The sequence below is a fragment of the Bombina bombina genome, chromosome 4 (genome assembly GCF_027579735.1).
Source record: "Bombina bombina isolate aBomBom1 chromosome 4, aBomBom1.pri, whole genome shotgun sequence".
Lineage (NCBI taxonomy): Eukaryota > Metazoa > Chordata > Amphibia > Anura > Bombinatoridae > Bombina > Bombina bombina.
The window spans coordinates 259,905,095-259,926,524 of record NC_069502.1 but is presented as its reverse complement, the minus strand read 5'-3'; the positions used below and the strand labels follow the sequence as shown (position 1 = coordinate 259,926,524).

At 37.2% G+C, this 21,430-nt stretch overlaps 2 protein-coding genes across 4 annotated transcripts in view; one reads left to right on the top strand and one right to left on the bottom strand.

Moving 5' to 3' along the window:
- Positions 1 to 17,242, top strand: part of NGEF (neuronal guanine nucleotide exchange factor) — a 336,405-nt gene extending 319,163 nt beyond the window's left edge. For all 3 annotated transcript variants that reach the window (XM_053709926.1, XM_053709925.1, XM_053709927.1), the window contains 4 exons: positions 1,225 to 1,380; positions 1,598 to 1,677; positions 2,177 to 2,281; positions 15,717 to 17,242. In XM_053709926.1, the coding sequence (XP_053565901.1) occupies positions 1,225 to 1,380; positions 1,598 to 1,677; positions 2,177 to 2,281; positions 15,717 to 15,898 (523 nt within the window). In that variant the 3' untranslated portion in view covers positions 15,899 to 17,242. The remainder of the gene's footprint in view (positions 1 to 1,224; positions 1,381 to 1,597; positions 1,678 to 2,176; positions 2,282 to 15,716) is intronic.
- Positions 16,485 to 21,430, bottom strand: part of SNORC (secondary ossification center associated regulator of chondrocyte maturation) — a 177,180-nt gene continuing 172,234 nt past the window's right edge. Inside the window, exon 3 of the mRNA XM_053709928.1 lies at positions 16,485 to 16,887. Coding sequence (XP_053565903.1) covers positions 16,778 to 16,887 — 110 coding nt within the window. The 3' untranslated portion in view covers positions 16,485 to 16,777. The remainder of the gene's footprint in view (positions 16,888 to 21,430) is intronic.

Genomic DNA, 21,430 nt, shown 5'->3' with positions numbered 1-21,430 from the left:
CATGCTCTATCGCAGTCATGGAAGAAAAACTTTGGGTTTCATGTCCCTTTAATAATTTTTTTAAATTGATAAAATGTGTAGTCACTTTATATAATAATAAAGACAAGAAGTATTGGCGCACATCTATTTAGATTTCAACAACACATTTTTAAATGCTGCAAAAAATGCCGGCAAAAACATTTATACTTTTAAATAACATGGGTGTCTTAGTCACACAATATGGCCATATTCTGCTTAGCCAGTCACCAACTTACAATGTGTCCCAATAATGATTGGTCCTATATTGGGACATCTTGTAAGTTGGTGACTGGCTAAGCAGAATATGGCCATATTGTGTGACTAAGATCCCCATCTTATTTAAAAGTAGACATGTGCGATTCGGTTCGATTCGGAAATTCTGCAAATTCTGCAAATTCGGATCGAACCGAATCTCCGAATTAAAATAGTGCCGAATCTACTGAATAAATCCGAATAACTTCGGATTTATTCGGTAGATTCGGATGGCCATGGATTACACTAGTATTGTACAGTATATTAGGTTATATCACTCTGCTATGGGTTACACCTAATGTACAGTACATAATACTAGTCTAATCTCACCCAACACTTACCAAAATTCCGAATTTCCGAATCGAACCGAATCCAGCCGAATTTATTCAAATCCGAATGAATCCGAAACAAATCCAACCGAATTTATTCGAATCCGAATGAATCCGAAACAAATCCGAACCAAATTTATTCAATTTTTCCGAATTCAAATCGCTCCGAACCGAAATTCTAAAATATCCGAATCGATCCGAACCGAATCGAATTTTTTCGCCATGCACATGTCTATTTAAAAGTATAAATGTTTTTGCAGCATTTAAAAATGTGTTGTTGAAATCTAAATGAATGTGCGCCAATACGTCTTGTTTTTGTTATTATTTGGTCATTTTTGGCAGCACTCACAAGTGTATATATATATTTGTAAGGTGTGCTTAACCTAACTGTATTTGTCACTTCATATAATATTTGTTTAATATACATTATTGCTTGTTTTTGCCCCTTTAAAGCCAGGTATGTTTTACTGCGATTTTAGCGATTATATATAAATTGATGGTGTCTCTCTATAATGTACAAGAGCAGCAGCGCAATTTAACCTTTCGGCGTGATCAGTTCTATTCTGTGATAATATGCTCCGCAAGTATGTTTGACTGTTTTGGTTCCTCTTATGTCCTTTACCAGAGATCGCTACCAGGTGTTTGATGTAGCAGCACGTGGCCTCTTACGTGTAGAGGAGCTGGAGGACCAAGGCCAGACATTGGCCAATGTTTTTATCCTGAAGCTTCTGGAGAACGCACATGACAGGGAGTTTACCTACATGCTGAAAGCCTCATCACAGTAAGTATTACACGAGCAGATAAGGTTGTATTATACATTGTACACATACTCTGATCAGACATCACACACCAATGCTTAGAAACCATGAACTGACTTACCGCTTCAGTACTATTTAGCTTCTGCTTATTGCCACATTTTCATCCAATAAAATGCTAATGTCCTTTCCATTTACTTGTGTGAAAATGCTGAAGTTGTTTATAATTTCTGTGTTTTTCAGAAGTGAGATGAAGAGATGGATGACTTCTCTAGTCCCAAACCGAAGAACCAAGTTTGTTTCCATTACATCTAGATATTTAGGTAAGTGTTAGACATAGGCGATACGTGAATTATGTTTAACATATGTGACACAAATAGCACTAGGCCTAAAATGTGTGTGATCACAGAGCTATCAGCCTATAAACACAGCTGATCATAGTTGCTTGATTTCATCTAAGACAAATCAATCATGGTTTAGAAAAAGGTATTGCACAGTTATCCACACTGTATGAAGTGGTTCTCTTTGCTTCAGTTTAATTTTGTTTCTATATTTCTCATACAATACATTACATTAACTGATAACAACAATGTGACTATTGTAAGTATTTAAATGTGGATTATTAGTAAACATAAGCATTTCAAGAAACATGGTGCAAAATCACTTGACACGTAGATCAGTTTGGTCACAGTTTATTGCTGATCATTTTATCAGTAAATAATTATTAATAAAACCCAGAATCAAAGGAATTTGTGACACCACCTCTAAAGTGCTTCATGCCATAATATTGTGCTGTGTGTTGTTCTATTTCCTTTCTGTTAGACTGCCCTCAGGTGCAATGTGTCCATCCGTACATCTCCCAGGAACCAGACGAGCTGTCTCTAGACCTGGCCGATATTCTCAATGTCCTGGATAAAACGGATGATGGTATGTGACCCAGAAGAGTATTAGGGGCCGATTTATCAATACGAATACGATCTGGTTGATTGACACCCCCTGCTAGTGGCCGATTGGCCATAAATCTGCAAGGGGCTGCATTCCACCAGCAGTTCACAAGAACTGCTGGTGCAACTGTCGGCATTTATCGATGTGCGGCGAACATGATACGCCACATTGTGTCATGTCCGCTCGCACATTAATAAATATACCCCTTTAGTATGCAAGAGGACTAGTTATAGAATTGAAAGGATAGCGTAAGTGATACATGACTAGAAAGATTTCTTAATTGGACATAATAGTGCAATTATTATTACATTATTGCTTGCATATAAATATTAGTTTAACTCCTGCAAAGGGGTTACATACATAGTTAAAATCACCTCCAGTGCAGCAATGCATTGCAGGGACCTAGCTGAACACATATGGTGAGTCAATGACAAGAAGCATATGTGAGTGGCCACCAATCACCAGCTAGCTCTCAGTAGTGTACATATACTTTTCAACAAAGGATACCAAGAGAACAAGGTCAATTTGATAACTGAAGTTTTAAAATGGCATGCTCTATCTGAATCAAGAAAATGTAATTCTTATAATTTAGAGGTATTCACAACTGTCTGAAACAATGCAGACATTCTTCTGCTTGATTTAATCAGATGGTCTCTGATTATGTCACAGAATCAGATTAATAAACTCTGGTCTGTTTGCAGCTACTGAGCACATTTATCATCCATGATGCTTTTTAATACTCAGCTCAGTGGCATTCGGTGGTATTACCGTTATTAAACCACCTTGGCCAAGAAGCTATCATGCACAGTTTGACCGAAACACAACGTTTTGCTTCAAGGAAAGTAAAATATGTTTGAAACTACACTAACCGTGCACACGTATGATATTTTATTGGCAGGGGACATAATAAATTCATGTGAAAGAAGCATAATAATACCTCAAAGGACAGACAGTGTAATGACCCATTCAGGGCAGGGATGGTATTGTATTGCAGATGTAGTGTTCTGCGCGATGGACTGATAAAGATTTAAATAGTCCCTTTAATACATTTTTTATTAGAAGGACTTTCCGCCTCTACATAATATAGGCCTTTCCTGTAATTTATGCTGTCTATGAATTTACCCAGAAATATTATAAGATTCTTGGCAAAACAATTCCTTGGTCTTTTAAAAAAATAAACTTTCTCCTGCCCAGCTGTATTTCTTATTAAAATGAAGAATACTCCTAACAGTTTCATGGTTCTGCCGTTTGCTGATTCTGGCTGCAACTGCTTTCAGGTTTCATAAATCTACAATTTCCTGCTGTAAAGAACAGGATGAGAATATTCATTTGTCTGTTCAAATTATTAGTAAAGATCTATTGACTGGTTTAAAGGGACATGAAACTTAAATTTGTTCTTTCATGATTCAGATAGAGAATACAATTTTAAACAACTTTCTAATTTACTTCTATTATCTAATCTGTTTCATTCTCTTGGTATCATTTGTTGAAGGAGCAGCAATGCACTAAATGGTTTCTAACTGAACACATGGGTGAGCCAATGACAATTGGTATATTTATGCAGCCACCAATCAACAGCTAGAACCTAGGTTCTCTGCTGCTCCTGAGCTTTCCTATATAAACCTTTCAGCAAAGGATAACAAGAGAAGGAAGCAAATTAAATAATAGAAGTAAATTGGAAAGTTGTTTAAAATTGTATTCTCTGTCTAAATCATGAAATATTTTTTTGGGTTTATATGCCCCTTTAACCCCTTAATGACCACAGCACTTTTCCATTTTCTGTCCGTTTGGGACCAAGGCTATTTTTACATTTTTGCGGTGTTTGTGTTTAGCTGTAATTTTGTTCTTACTCATTTACTGTACCCACACATATTATATACCGTTTTTCTCGCCTTTAAATGGACTTTCTAAAGATACCATTATTTTCATCATATCTTATAATTTACTATAAAGAAAAATTATAAAATATGAGGAAAAATGGAAAAAAACACACTTTTTCTAACTTTGACCCCCAAAATCTGTTACATATCTACAACCCCCAAAAAACACCCATGCTAAATAGTTTCTAAATTTTGTCCTGAGTTTAGAAATACCCAATGTTTACATGTTCTTTGCTTTTTTTGCAAGTTATAGGGCAATAAATACAAGTAGCACTTGCTATTTCCAAACCATTTTTTTCCAAAATTAGCGCTAGTTACATTAGAACACTAATATCTTTCAGGAAACCCTGAATATCCCTTGACATGTATATATTTTTTTTTAGTAGACATCCCAAAGTATTGATCTAGGCCAATTTTGGTATATTTCATACAACCATTTCACCGCCAAATGCGATCAAATACAAAAAATCGTTCACTTTTTCACAAATATTTTCACAAACTTTCGGTTTCTCACTGAAATTATTTACAAACAACTTATGCAATTATGGCATAAATGGTTGTAAATTCTTCTCTGGGATCCCCTTTGTTCAGAAATAGCAGACATATATGGCTTTGGCGTTGCTTTTTGGTAATTAGAAGGCCGCTAAATGCCACTGCGCACCACAAGTGTATTATGCCCATCAGTTAAGGGGTTAATTAGGGAGTTTTTAGGGAGCTTGTAGGGTTAATTTTAGCTTTAGTGTAGTGTAGTAGACAACCCCAAGTATTGATCTAGGCACATTTTGGTATATTTCATGCCACCATTTCACCGCCAAATGCGATCAAATTAAAAAAAACGTTAAATTTTTCACAATTTTAGGTTTCTCACTGAAATCATTTACAAACAGCTTGTGCAATTATGGCACAAATGGTTGTAAATGCTTGTCTGGGATCCCCTTTGTTCAGAAATAGCAGACATATATGACTTTGGCGTTGCTTTCTGGTAATTAGAAGGCTGCTAAATCTTGCTGCGCCTCACACGTATATTATGGCTAGCAGTGAAGGGGTTAATTAGGGAGTTTGTAGGGAGTTTGCAGGGTTAATTTTAGCTTTAGTGTAGAGATCAGCCTCCCACCTGACACATCCCACCCCCTGATCCCTCCCAAACAGCTCCCTTCCCTCCCCCACCCCACAATTGTCCCCGCCATCTTAAGTACTGGCAGAAAGTCTGCCAGTACTAAAATAAAAGGGTTTTTAAAAAAATTTTTTTAGCATATTTACATATGCTACAGTGTAGGATCCCCCCCTTAGCCCCCAACCTCCCTGATCCCCCCCCAAAACCGCTCTCTAACCCTCCCCTCTGCCTTATTGGGGGCCATCTTGGGTACTGGCAGCTGTCTGCCAGTACCCAGTTTGCAAAAAAAAAGTGCTTTTTTTTATTTTTTTGTTTTTTTTTTCTGTAGTGTAGCTTCCCCCCCCCCCCACACAGACAAACCCCCACCACCTTGCTTATCATTTTTTTTTTTACTTCTAAGACGTTTTTTAACATTTTTTATTAAAGATTTTCTGTAGTGTAGCGGTTCCCACCCGCTCCCTCCCCGTGCATGCGCCCGCCCCCGCCCTCCCGTGCACGTGCGCGCGTCCGTGCGCGCCCCCGGTCACCCCCGCCTACGATCCCGCCCCCCTCCACATCAGCAGGGCCATCGATGGCCGCCACCCGCCTCCCGGTCCGGCTCCCACCCACCAACGCCGCAAGCCACCGATCTCCGGTGCAGAGAGGGCCACAGAGTGGCTCTCTCTGCACCGGATGGCTTAAAAAGGTTATTGCAGGATGCCTCCATATCGAGGCATCACTGCAATAACCGGAAAGCAGCTGGAAGCGAGCAGGATCGCTTCCAGCTGCTTTCCAGACCGAGGACGTGCAGGGTACGTCCTCAGGCGTTAACTTCCTTTTTTCTGAGGACGTACCCTGCACGTCCTCAGTCGTTAAGGGGTTAATGCATTTTGACTATATTGAAAGAGTATAAATATAAGATACAAAAAGGCTATTTTTAATGTTAGATTTTTACTCATTTTTGTTATATTTGATCTGAATTTGCTGCCATTCGTTATCTTTCATTGTGACATGATGCAGGATCACTTGCCAGTTAAAGGGACATGAAACCCCACTTTTTTCCTTTCATGATTCAGATAGAGCATACATTTATAAATGACTTTCCAATTTACTCTTATTATCAATTTGACTTCTTTCTCTTGGTATCCTTTCTTGAAGAAGCCACAATGCACTACTGGGAAGTAGCTCAACAAATTGGTAAGCCAGTGAGTGGCGTATATTTGCAGCCACCAATCAGCAGCAAGCTCCCAGCGCCTTAGCCTACCTATGTATGTTTTTCAACAAAGGGTATGGCACTGACCACCCTATTAGAAAGTGTGCCCAGCTACAGGTGTTCTGTATTATGTGATCTTACTGTCCCTACATAATTCACTTAGCTTTGCTATTCCCAACTGCTCTGTAATCATTTAGTGTAGACTGATGCAATATAACTGTGATACATCAAAACCTATATAAAAGTCAGTTCTTCAATCTAACCTAAATTCCCTATGCATGTTACAGTATATTAAACCAGATTTGTGTTTGACACCTGTCCACATTTTACTCAGCTCTGTGCTGACTCCACATGGGAATTCTACCCCGAAACATTTAAATGTGGAAGTAAGCAAATTAATTTTTTTTCTTAAAGGGACACTGAACCCAAATGTTTTCTTTCGGGATTCAGATAGAGCATGCAATTTTAAGCAACTTTCTAATTTACTCCTATTATCAAATTTTCTTCATTCTCTTGGTATGTTTATTTGAAAAGCAAGAATTTAAGTTTAGATGCCGGCCCATTTTTGGTGAACAACCTGGGTTGTCCTTGCTGATTGGACAGCACCAATAAACAAATGCTGTCCATGGTTCTGAACCACAAATTTGCTGGCTCCTTAGCTTAGATTCCTTTTTTTCAAATAAAGATATCAAGAGCATGAAGAAAAATTGATAATAGAAGTAAATTATAAAGTTGCTTAAAATTGCATGCTCTATCTGAATCATGAAAGAAAAAAATTGGGTTCAGTGTCCCTTTAAATAAATCATTTCTGTACTTCTAAGTATTCACAATGCTGTGCTCTAATTATATAAATAAAATACCCAGGACCAAATTGTGCATATAATAATAGATACATGTATAGTTGCAGGGTGTTTATCAAGTGAAGTCATTTTTAAAATATTTACTAGTAGCTTGTCTGCTGTAGAATCCTGGTGGTCTTTCACCAGGTCAGCAAGAACACAATAATCCATTAGAATATCTGACTGCATAGTGATATATATTAGATATTACACTAGTTAGTGTACAATTAAATGGCACTCACTGCAAGGCTTATATACTGTACATATCTACACCTATCTGTAGTTGTGCTCAATAAAGTATAATAAATACTAAAACAGTTTATTATGGCGTTAGTAAAGAGAAGAAATACAAAACAAATTAAAGGGTATATTTTTAATGAATTAAACATGACGTTTTATTACTAACAGGTAGAAATATATACAGTATATGGCAGATGATGGAGGTCTCAGAATTGCTCTGCTTAAATTTCCCTAATGTCAAAGCTTAAATATGACAAACATATTACAGTCTTCAACCACTCTATTATGATGAACTGCTGAGTTTGTTAATCAAAACATTACTTTCATGTTTATTGATTTGAGTGATTTAATTTTTCTGATCCCACAATTATAAATTGCATTCTAATGTTGTTTACAAAGTCTTTCTTTTCAGCTGTATAATAAAATGATTGCTTTGTATTATCCAGCGGTGACATGAAAGCTGTGCACATAATGTGAATGTATATTTAATATCATTCCCTCATTTTTTTTTTATGATTTAAAAAAAGTTTCCAATTTATAAAATGTGCTTTGTTCCCATGGTATTATTTGTTGAGGAGATACCTAGGTAGCTGTCTGGAGCACTGCATGGCAGGAAATAGTGCTGCCATCTAGTGCTCTTGCATATGGATAACATTCTTGCAAAACTGTTGCTATATAGTGCAAAACAGAATGAGAAGCAGTCTGCCAGGAACGAACAGCAGCATCAATAGCTTGTTCTATGGCCCGGTTACCACCTGGTAGTAGCTTCTTTCTGCCCAATTGTGCTTTTCACAGAGGAAAACTTTCCTGTAGTATATCAGTCTGATCCCGCCAACATGGTCAGTCCAGCCCCGAAATACCAGGCAATTCTCCTCTGAACAAGGAACATGACAACCCCAGACGATCGTTTCGGCCTCCTTTGGGCCTCGTCAGTGAGGTGCAGCCATATCCCTCTAAGCACATTGGGCAAGGAGTCCACGTCTGGTTTCCCCCATCACCCTTAGGGAGACTATCCCCAGGGTCATATTTACATATGCAAAACAGAATGAGAAGCAGTCTGCCAGGAACGAACAGCAGCATCAATAGCTTGTTCTATGGCCCGGTTACCACCTGGTAGTAGCTTCTTTCTGCCCAATTGTGCTTTTCACAGAGGAAAGCTTTCCTGTAGTATATCAGTCTGATCCCGCCAACATGGTCAGTCCAGCCCCGAAATACCAGGCAATTCTCCTCTGAACAAGGAACATGACAACCCCAGACGATCGTTTCGGCCTCCTTTGGGCCTCGTCAGTGAGGCAAATTATTATGACCCTGGGGAAGTCTCCCTATGGGTGATGGGGGAAACCAGACGTGGACTCCTTGCCCAGTGTGCTTAGAGGAATGTGGCTGCACCTCACTGACGAGGCCCATAGGAGGCCGAAACGATCGTCTGGGGTTGTCATGTTCCTTGTTCAGAGGAGAATTGCCTGGTATTTCGGGGCTGGACTGACCTTACTTGGCGGGATCAGACTGATATACTTCAGGAAAGTTTTCTTCTGTGAAAAGCACACTGGTCTAAAAGAGGCTGCTTCCGGGTGGTAAATCGCCATAGAACAAGCCACTGAGCTGTTGTTCGTTCCTGGTAGAGCGCTTCTCTCTTTGTATGCAAATTATTATGACCCTGGGGAAGTCTCCCTATGGGTGATGGGGGAAACCAGACGTGGACTCCTTGCCCAGTGTGCTTAGAGGAATGTGGCTGCACCTCACTGACGAGGCCCATAGGAGGCCGAAACGATCGTCTGGGGTTGTCATGTTCCTTGTTCAGAGGAGAATTGCCTGGTATTTCGGGGCTGGACTGACCTTACTTGGTGGGATCAGACTGATATACTTCAGGAAAGTCTTCTGTGAAAAGCACACTGGTCTAAAAGAGGCTGCTTCCGGGTGGTAAATCGCTATAGAACAAGCCACTGAGCTGTTGTTCGTTCCTGGTAGAGCGCTTCTCTCTTTGTATGCAAATTATTATGACCCTGGGGAAGTCTCCCTATGGGTGATGGGGGAAACCAGACGTGGACTCCTTGCCCAGTGTGCTTAGAGGAATGTGGCTGCACCTCACTGACGAGGCCCATAGGAGGCCGAAACGATCGTCTGGGGTTGTCATGTTCTTTGTTCAGAGGAGAATTGCCTGGTATTTCGGGGCTGGACTGACCTTACTTGGCGGGATCAGACTGATATACTTCAGGAAAGTTTTCTTCTGTGAAAAGCACACTGGTCTAAAAGAGGCTGCTTCCGGGTGGTAAATCGCCATAGAACAAGCCACTGAGCTGTTGTTCGTTTCTGGTAGAGCGCTTCTCTCTTTGTATGCAAATTATTATGACCCTGAGGAAGTCTCCCTATGGGTGATGGGGGAAACCAGATGTGGACTCCTTGCCCAGTGTGCTTAGAGGAATGTGGCTGCACCTCACTGACGAGGCCCATAGGAGGCCGAAACGATCGTCTGGGGTTGTCATGTTCCTTGTTCAGAGGAGAATTGCCTGGTATTTCGGGGCTGGACTGACCTTACTTGGCGGGATCAGACTGATATACTTCAGGAAAGTTTTCTTCTGTGAAAAGCACACTGGTCTAAAAGAGGCTGCTTCCGGGTGGTAAATCGCCATAGAACAAGCCACTGAGCTGTTGTTCGTTCCTGGTAGAGCGCTTCTCTCTTTGTATGTTGCTATATAGTGCTCCAGACAACTGCACGTTCCTGAGCTTACGTCCCTGCTTTTCAAGAAAAGATACCAAGAGAACAAAGGAAAATTGATAATAGAAGTAAATTGGAAAGTGGTTTAAAACTGTATGTTCAGTCTGAATCATGAAAGAAAAGTTTTGGGTTTCATGTCCCTTTAAAGGGCCATAATACCCAAATGTTTAAACACTTGAAAGTGATGCAGCATAGCTGTAAAAAGCTGACTAGAAAATATCTCCTGAACATCTCTATGTAAAAAAGAAAGATATTTTACCTCAAAAGTTCCTCAGTAGCCACCTCCCATTGTAAAGGATTTCTAAGCAGCATTTTAGTGTGTCTGTCCTAGGACAGCTTAGGGGATGAGCCTCGTGAACTCCCATATTATTTCACCAATCAGGTAAAGGAAGCTTACTATGAAATCTCATGAGAGTTAAGTCAAATCTCATGAGATCACAGTAAGAGTTCATGACCTCAGCACTGCTGATGCTGATTGGCTGCTGTTCATTTCTTCATTTTTTATTTATTTTTTTACCTGCAGCTGGGAGCAGGTGAAGTATAACTTTTTACACAGAACTTACTCTGCTGGGCTGAGGAGATTGTGAGGTAAAATATCTTCCTTTTTTACATAGAGAAGCTCAGGTGATATTTTCCTGTCAGCTTTTTACAGTTATACTGCATCAGTTTCAAGTGATTTAGCATATGAGTATTATGTCCCTTTAAGGGCACATGGAAAGCTTATTTTTCAATTATGGAAATTGAGAGCTGTTACATTTTTTCATGAATAAAATGACTAAAGCGATATGAAACACATGCATTTTACCATATGCATTATTATTACTCTCTGGATCACAAAAACATTTCATTTTGTCCATAAAAATATTAGATTGAACCGCTATATTCTGAGGAGTGGGGCAACCTCATAGTGAGACTAGAGAAGGGTAATGCAATGCTTGTAGAGATCGGATGCAAAACACTTCTAGTATTGCAATTATTTGCATGAAAAACCTTTAAACCTATTCTTAATTGCATAAGAAAAATAAAAGTAAACTGATCCTTTAAATGAAAGCTGCTCTAAACCATGGGCCAGGCTGCGAGTGGTGCGCTAACAGTTACGCGCAAGTGATATTGGGTTTATTACGGCTGTTTGCGTGCATTAAATATATTGCTCGTATTACAAGTTGAAAGTAAACGTGATCGTTTGAGCGCAATTTAATTTAGTGTGTGTTGAGAAGTCTTAATAATTATATGGATGACTTTTGTAGAAAGTTCTTGTAATAAGAAATTGTTGGTTTTTTTTCACTTTTTTGTCCTTATAAAGTGGACATGCCTCTCAATTATTCTATTTAACATCCTGTGACTAAGTCTAAAGGGACTATCCAGTAGGTGAGGATACAATGATCCTAGGGGGAAGATTCAAGCAATCCATCTACATAGAATCTGGTTCTTAAAAAAAAGAAAGACAGAGTTCTCAAATCAGACGGGAGTTCTGTGTTGTTTTACATTTTGGTAACTGAGCAAGATGTTGGAATGCACACACCTTATAGTACACAGCTGTATATGAATTATATCTGAAGCCGAAACCTGGGGACAATTTCAACATGATGAAAAAATTAAATTGGAAAGTTTTTTAAAATTGCATGTCCTATCTGAATCATGAACGTTTTATTTTGACTAGATTGTCACTTTAAAGGAGGCTGCAGAAAAGAGTATTTACCAGACTTTTCATGCATAGTCTGCATTGATAAATTATACACATTGACAATTATATAACTCAAAAAGGACATATGCTGCTTTAGAATTGGTACAGCAGCAAGGAAATATATATTGCAGCACCTTATTCCCATGAAAATGTATATTAAAGCAAGTAGAAAAAAACATTGGGCAAAAGTAAGAGAACAAATATATTCAGTCTCTCCAGAATCAGTTCTTGATTCTATAAGAGTGTCAAGTGACCTTTAAGGGATCAGCATCATAGAGGGACACCGGAAGATGGAAAGACTGGAGAGGATTTTGTCCACTGATAACTTTAGAAGAAGGTATTTCTTTTAAAAGGCATGGATGTAACTAACATTTTAGGTACTAAATAGAGTGTATTCAAATGTTTAGTCCATGTTTTCAAAATGTAAAATCCGATATATTTTTTGAGGTAGAGAAAAATCCATTTCAGCTTGTGTAAGAGGGCATTCTTAGCCAACCACTCAAAAGAAAATAGGGGCATGAAAGGGAAAGAGTAATCTACTCTAACATGTATATGAACATTTTATCATTGCACTATTGTTTGGTTGTTTAACCTGACACAATAGGGTAAAACACCTAGTTGAAGTTAGTTTTGGAGAACGCACCATTGTTCCACAGCTGAGCAATGAAGCCACCAATCACAGGCTGTGTTCAGCTCAGGAACGGCAGAGCGTTGGTGCTTTAGAACTTTCTGTAACACGTTTGTGTTTACTAGTGTATACCATTTTCCAACAATATTCAAATTCTGTTTGTACATTCTATTAAAAAAAACATATATTTGTTTGCATGCACCCTTACCAAAGCCTGCAAAGTTACCTTAAAAATAGTGACATATTAAAGGGACATTTAAATTGAATCCTCATAAGACAGTTAAAGGGACAGTCTACGCTAAAATGGTTGTTGTTTAAAAATATAGATTCCCCAGCTTTGCACAACTAACATTGTTAGATTAATATACTTTATAACATTTAAACCTCTAAATGTCTGTCTGTTTCAAAGGCTCTAAGCCTCTTAATCACATGCTTTTGTATTTGCTTTTCACATCAGGAGACTGCTAGTTCATGTGAGCTATATAGAGAACAATGTGTTCACGCCCAAGGAGTTATTTAAGATTTAGCGCAACACAGTACTAAAATACAAGTCAATAGATAATAAATAGTCACACTCATGTGATCAGGGGGCTGTCAGAAGATGCTTAGGTACAAGGTCATCACAGAGGTAAAAAGTATATTAATATAACTGTGTTGGTTATCTATATTTTAAAACAATAAAATTATATTGTAGACTGTCCCTTAAAGAAAAATGTATTAAAGTATTAAATTCATTATTTATTTTGCCGGATTTTACTGTACCTCTGAAAACTCTGGTCCATTATTCTTAGAAATTCTAAAATTTATCTCATCCTGCAATATTTAGATGAATTGCTTATATTGGACCACAAGCTGATTGATATCTTCCTCTAATTAGTCACAGCAAAGTAGACCAGGAACATGGATTCAATCTTTTTTCAAACCCTTGTAAATTGTGCATACCAAAATGATATTGTTAAATGATTTGTAATGCAGAACTAAATTGCTGATATGTGCTATGCATATATAAAAATGGATTTTAATCTCCCTTTAACTTAACATGGCCAGAAATATATACAAATAGATCTTGTTCTATCCAGTGTGTAAAAAAAATCCAACAAATTGGTAATAACAATCTTTATTAATATTCAAACAGACCAGCAGCATATTAAGGTTTTGTGCTGCCCTAGGCAACCAAAATTCTGTTGCCTCCCCCAGGTTTTAGGCTTTTTTTGGCCATAATCTTTTTTGGTTAGGGTGTAATGTGACTTTGTTTTCATGGCATTTCCAACGTAAATGTTTGTGTTCAAATGCGCAAGTGTGTATATTTGTGTGTGTGTGTAGTGCAGTATGTGTGGGTACAGTAAGACTCAAAAAGTGCTGCTCCCCCAAAATGCCACCCTAGGCAAGTGCCTTGTCTGCCTAGACCAAAATAGACCAAAACTCCTGAAGCAGACGTTTGCTGTTACTAAAGTTTATTTGTGCAATAACTTTTAGTCTATAATGTGTACTACATGGGATAACATAGAGATGTGTTTGTCTCTGTCTATAGAATATGTACTAGATCCAAGCATGTAGAACTTAATAAACAAGCTCTCATTAGATGTAAATTGTGATTAGGAATATTTGAAGAACTGAAAAAGTCATGTTGAGTGTTAGTCTAGTGCAAAAAAGGACAAGAGTATTGCAGCAAATGGTAATACTTTTTATTGGCCTAAAACTGCATATTAAAAGACACACTTTTGAACATTTCTTTTCTTCTTTAGGTCTAAAGCAATACTGATCAATATTATGGAGTTTACAGGTTATAGCTTGAAGCCCAAAATGGTTGAAAGTAAGGAAAGTGAGAGAGTTTTGAGAAGGGAGAGGTTTCATAAAATCATGGAGGGTTTGAGGTCAAAGGGAATTAAACTGTAGCCAGTAAGTATGTAAAGCATTACAGAGAGTAGAGAGGCTGCAAGCACACACTAGGCAAGGATGACCATTATGATATACAGTACATCTACATACTAGCACAAATATATATACTGTGTATACAGTCAGCGAAGGAAGTAGGAAGCACTATACACATGGCTGCATGTACATATGAAATTCTGTCTTTAAAAATGCATTGTTAGTCATATAAAAAGGTTTTTACTAATTACTGGATTACTCTTTACATTCTGACCATTAAATGCAACTTTTTTCCATGTGATATCCTAAAAAAACTGTGGGGTGTAATAAACAAAAATACCACAAATGCTTTTAAAGGCTCCATTAAACACTTAGAGATATAATTATTTAAAATTACTAAAGCACTGGTTTTCAAACCAGGCCAGAATTTCAGGATTACCTTGGAAGAGAGCAGGTAAAATTACCATGTTTACTAACCATCTGATTATTCCACCTGTGCTCTATTTCAGATATCCTCAAAATCTGGCCTGTTAGGGAGGCCTGAGGACAGGTTTGAAAACCAATGTTTTAATAGACATATTACTATTCCTTAACCTTTTAATGCCGTTCTATTCCGTCATAATTACACTGGGCTTTAAAGCCGTTATGATGGAATAGAACGTCATAGCTAACGGCTGTCCTGAAGCCTTCTGTGCTTTCAGGATTTGATTGCGGTCTGGAGGGCATTCCTAGGGTTGTAGGGACGCCCCCCAGACGCAATCCAATAATTGAAATCTTGCGATCGTGTGCACGATCGCGTGGTTTCAATTTGTCTACATCGCGAAAGGGTTAAAGGAGTGTTTCCCAATTCCAGTCATCAGGACCCTTAACAGGCCAGATAGTCATTATGGGCTAGATTACAAGTGGAGCGCAAAATTGCACTTTCGCAACACTGATATTTGTGCTCCACCCCAGTGTTTGGGAAACACTGCCTTAAAGGAACATAAAACCCAGACATTTTCTTTTTTTGATTCAAATAGAGTACATACTACTTTTAAAAAGTTTCCAATTTTCTTCTACTATCAAATGTTCTTATTTCTCTTTGTATCCTTTGTTGAAAAGCATATAGGAAGGCTCAGGAGCATTCTCCAAATCATAAAACTATACACAACGTTATAACTATAACTGAGAAACGAGCAATGTTATCACAATGTTACTATGAACATTTATACCATTTTTTTTTTTTTTTTTTTAAATCTTCACTAAATTCCAGGTTGGATTTTTGGAGAGCGCTTGCACGACCAGGAAAAGGGTTGGTTTCCTAGCACAGTTGTGGAAGAAATTCTGAATCCTGATGTCAGAACACAAAACTTGAAGGAATGTTTACGGGTTCATAAAACGGATGATGGCAGCCAGAACAAAGACCGCCGAAAAATGGGGAGCAGGACTCGGTAGTGACCCCTATGGTTTTTGGGACCATTGGGTTAGCATGCACAGGATTGGGCATGACACAGGAGCAGTTTGTTGCACACAATGCAGATTATATATATATATATATATATATATATATATATATATTATAGTACAAGGAGACAATAACAAGCCAACAGAATGGACTATTGATTCATTGCAACCATCATGCCCTCTGCAGATCCCTGCAGGAACAGGATTTGTGTGCATGGGTTATTCATTAAATGTATGGCTTATAGTGAATGAGAAAATTATGAATATATATATAAAGTAAAAAGATGTAATTTATGAGAGGTAAGCAAATGTATATGCGTCCAAGTATATACCTTAATATATGGGATATGTAAATGATTGAGAAAGTTTACAGTGATGATCTGTGAATATTCAAGTAAGCAAATATTTTGCAGGTGGTCACATGTTCATAGAAAACATAGGGCAGCCTTTGTGGTAGGGTAATAACGAAGAACACTATGCAGCCCATCTCTAATATTATAACTACAGAACATATTCCATTTTATCTGTAGCAATTAAATACTGAGGTACAAAACAAAAAACTTTCAAAAGAAACAAACAAGGTGCCAACTCTTTTCCTTTATATCAGTGTTTAGCATAATTAGATAATATTTCCATCATGTTGTAATATATTAACAATCAAAGAATGCACTTTGCAGACAGGAATATTGTTTATATGTAGCACAAGAACCCCTGGGTTCTGTGGACACGGGACCCTCAAAGCATGCTATAAATAATATAAAGCCTTGGCTGCAAAAATGATTAGGGCCCATCTGCAATGTACTTGCTTGCTTTTCATCCAATTTGGTAACGGGCCAACAAAATTTCAGCTTTATTTGTTACTTTATTAATTTAAGAGGCGTTAAATTTTCTGAGCGTGATAACAATCAGAGCGACGAGCACAGAGGTTCCAAGCAGTGCAGCCAGGACTATCGCAGCTACAGCTCCTGGACCCAAAGACCCTGTAAGAGGAAAGAGAGAAGAGACAATAAGAATTCTCCTTCATCCCTGTGGAAACAAAGAAAATGGCTGATAAGCTCTGTGCTACTCTGTGGTGGTTTACAGGGAAACAAACTATGCTGGCAGATTTTATTGGGGCCAGACTTTTTGCTGTAGGGCACTTTTTCTGAGTTACTGATTCCTCCCAGCTAAGCAGAAATAAAGTAATGATGATGACCCATTTGGGACGAGGAAGTTAAAAGCATGGAGGACCTAGAGAGGTCTCACATATGTCATTTTACTTTCACATGTTAAACTTTGGTTAGTAATGAATGTGTCAATTCCATTTGATTTGTGGAATAAACATTTTATCCTCTATGCATTCATTTAGTGTATTAATACAGATACTGTAACCTTGCACTATCTAATGTTTACTATTCTATCATCAGTTCTGAAAGAAAAAAACATACAGATTGTAATACATAGCGTCTACACAATATTATTCTTACTGGTTGTAATACATAGCGTCTACACAAAATTATACTTACTAGTTGTAATACATAGCGTCTACACAAAATTATACTTACTAGTTGTAATACATAGCGTCTACACAAAATTATACTTACTAGTTGTAATACATAGCGTCTACACAATATTATACTTACTGGTTGTAATACATAGCGTCTACACAAAATTATACTTACTAGTTGTAATACATAGCGTCTACACAAAATTATACTTACTAGTTGTAATACATAGCGTCTACACAAAATTATACTTACTAGTTGTAATACATAGCGTCTACACAATATTATACTTACTGGTTGTAATACATAGCATCTACACAATATTATACCTACTGGTTGTAATATAGCGTCTACACAATATTATACTTACTGGTTGTAATATAGCGTCTACACAATATTATACTTACTAGTTGTAATACATAGCGTCTACACAATATTATACTTACTGGTTGTAATATAGTGTCTACACAATATTATACTTACTGGTTGTAATATAGCGTCTACACAATATTATACTTACTAGTTGTAATACATAGCGTCTACACAATATTATACTTACTGGTTGTAATATAGCGTCTACACAATATTATTCTTACTGGTTGTAATACATAGCGTCTACACAATATTATACTTACTAGTTGTAATACATAGTGTCTACACAATATTATACTTACTGGTTGTAATACAGAGCATCTACACAATATTATACTTACTGGTTGTAATATAGCGTCTACACAATATTATACTTACTGGTTGTAATACATAGCATCTACACAATATTATACTTACTGGTTGTAATATAGCATCTACACAATATTATACTTACTGGTCGTAATATAGCGTCTACACAATATTATTCTTACTGGTTGTAATACATAGCGTCTACACAATATTATACTTACTGGTTGTAATATAGCGTCTACACAATATTATACTTACTGGTTGTAATATAGCGTCTACACAATATTATACTTATTGGTTGTAATACATAGCGTCTACACAATATTATACTTACTGGTTGTAATACATAGCGTCTACACAATATTATACTTACTGGTTGTAATACATAGCGTCTACACAATATTATACTTATTGGTTGTAATACATAGCGTCTACACAATATTATACTTACTGGTTGTAATACATAGCGTCTACACAATATTATACTTATTGGTTGTAATACATAGCGTCTACACAATATTATACTTAGTCTTAAAGGAATGATGACATATCAAAAAATGAAACAAAAAAATAGCCTAAAATTACTGTAAACAATATATATTCTTAGTTATGCACAGCAAAACAACTTTGCAATATACTGTAATTATTTACTTTGTCCCATTTTCAGGTAATTTAGCTTTGAAAATAGTAATTTTTTTAATTCTCAAAATTGAAAACGCACCCTATTGGCTTCTGCTACATATTTTTCCATGTTTGGATTATTTAGATGACAACTACAAAACAATGCATGTTATAACAACATTATGACCATAGTTAGCCTTGTATTTTCCAGAAATATGCACAAATTGGCTTTTCTAAATAAGTTAAGTGGTGAGTAAAGTTTGATTATTAAAAGAATTGCAGCAAACAATTTGATTTAAAACATTTAGACTTGGCTGATATATTATTCAATAGCAAGATAGCAGACATGTCTTGTAATTAAAAGGTGCTTAGAGACCCTTTTAAAAGCATTTGTTTTAGTTGGCTAATTAGATTGCTTAAAGTGAATGCCAATTTTCATTGTTTTTATGCCTCATAATTATTCCAAATGTGTCTATGAGATAAACCGCCACTTTTTTTTTTCTAAAAAATAAATGTTTATGTATATATTTATCTCACGAATATGGTGCCGTTTACAAGCCCAACTCCTCCCAGCCGCTACTTCCTACTTCTCCTCAGTGTAACATATAGAGCGGTCCCACCCGCTCTTTACGTAGTCTCCAAGTGCGCTCCCGTGGACTTCATCAACAGCACATGCGTTGAAAGGCGATATTGTTGACTAGCTACATAGTATTCAATGAATGAAAACATTCATTGAATACTATTGTGGCATCGAGCGCAACGGCATATTTTAAACTCCTTAGATTTTCATAAAAGAAATTGCCTTGTAAGTATTAAAATCAATTTTGATATATCGCATGTGCGACCCATAAAGTGCAGTGACGTAGCAAAAAAGGGGGTTGTCCCCCTAGGGGGATTCAATGATTGGGCTAAAGCAATGATCAGAATCTGCCACTCAAACAGCAAAGATGGTGGGCGGAGGAACATTACTGAAAATGAGCGGCTAATAAGGTAAATTTCAGGAAAAACAAAGTAATGCTTTGAAAATGATGAATTAAAGTTTATCTATTTTTCAATGAATATTACTGTGGCATTCCCAGGAGAGGCTGACTTTACATTCACTTTAATATTTTATCTCTGTAGTTTTTTTAATACAGAATAACCACTCTACAACCAACTAAATGTTAGTGTCTATGATTTAACAATAATATGAAAATGGTACTGGCACTAGGACCCAGTGACCCTGGAAAAAAGACTGAGCTAAAAGTTACAGTCCGGTGCTACCCCTAATAAGTGACTATGATTTGTCAGCTAGTAAACTATATCACTCAGCCTCATCCCTTAGATTTGCACATAAAGCACATTAAAACAATTATGAGAGATTCTGCTGCTGTTGCTCTTAGTAGAGCTCTTATATAAAAATATAAATTTTTAGCTTTTATTAGAATGCAGTGTGGCAGTCTCATTGCTTACAGTATGTTTTGTATCTGCAATTTATCTGATTCTGTTACACTGAAGTTTAGCAGTGTGAGGTTAGGTGTCCGGTAAGGGAATTTGGAACATGTTTAATTTCCCCCATATATATATATAGAAAGAATTTGCTTAGCAGAGGCTTAAAGGGACATTTTACTCAAAAATGTTCTCCCCTTTAATTTGTTCCCAATAATCAACTTTACCTGCTGGAGTGTATTTAGTTGTTTACAAGTATTTCCATTAACCTTATATTGATATTTGAAATAGTTGATTTAGCCTGTGGTATCCCCACCCATCCTGAAAGTTTTTGGCCTCGAGGCCAAGCTGGGTTATAGAAGAGATAAGGTAATAAAATGTTAATTTTCCATTGTTCTCTCCAAGTATTGGTGATTGGTTTACAGATAGATGTAAGATAAAGAAGCAGGCATATGTGCACAATGTGATAAAGTAATGAGATCTGATTATACCTACAAGCTCAACCCATTTTATTAGGTTGTGGCTTCAAAACACAAAATCAGCTAATAAGCCTTAAAAAAGAAAATCTCATACATTTTGTACTCTACAGCTGGTAAAAAAAGTAATTGGAAACACATTAAGGGAAAAACTATTTTATAGTATACTGTCCCTTTAACACTTCAGGCTTTTCATGTACTGGGAATGGAATTCACAGACCATACAAAAAAAATCCAGATTTACTCTGGGCATTTCTGGGTCTATTTATTAACCTATTGCCCAGTGCCCACAATCACTGTAGCTGCAAATATACAAGCATGACCTACTTGTGAAACTTTCAATAGTAAAGTATATTGAGCTATTGGAGCACATTTTTATTGTTTCTTTGTTGTTAAGATGTGTTAAATGTTAAGAGGGGATTTGAAAGTAGTTGGGGAGATGTGGTATACTGTTACTTTAAGAAAACACACTCTGGAGCTTAGAGGGAACTCTATGATCAGCAGCCATCTTCTCCAGTTTTCACTTACATTTCCTGTGAATTGCAGAGGGTCTGGTGCTCTGAACATCTCCATGCTGATGCTAGAGAAACTGTGAATAAAGTCCTTGGTACAATCTCTTTACTCAGACAAGTGACTTTTTCAGCACTTCTGACACCATGTCATGTTTCTCGTGTGGGTATTTAGCAGTAGGAATAAGCACTACTTGATAGTAGGTACACAGAGCAGGTCTTTATTCAGCTCAGATGTAAGCAACAACACTAACTGAACTAACAGAGAAAACTAACATAAAGAAGATGGCTGCTGATAATAGAGTTCCCTCCCAGCTCCAGAGT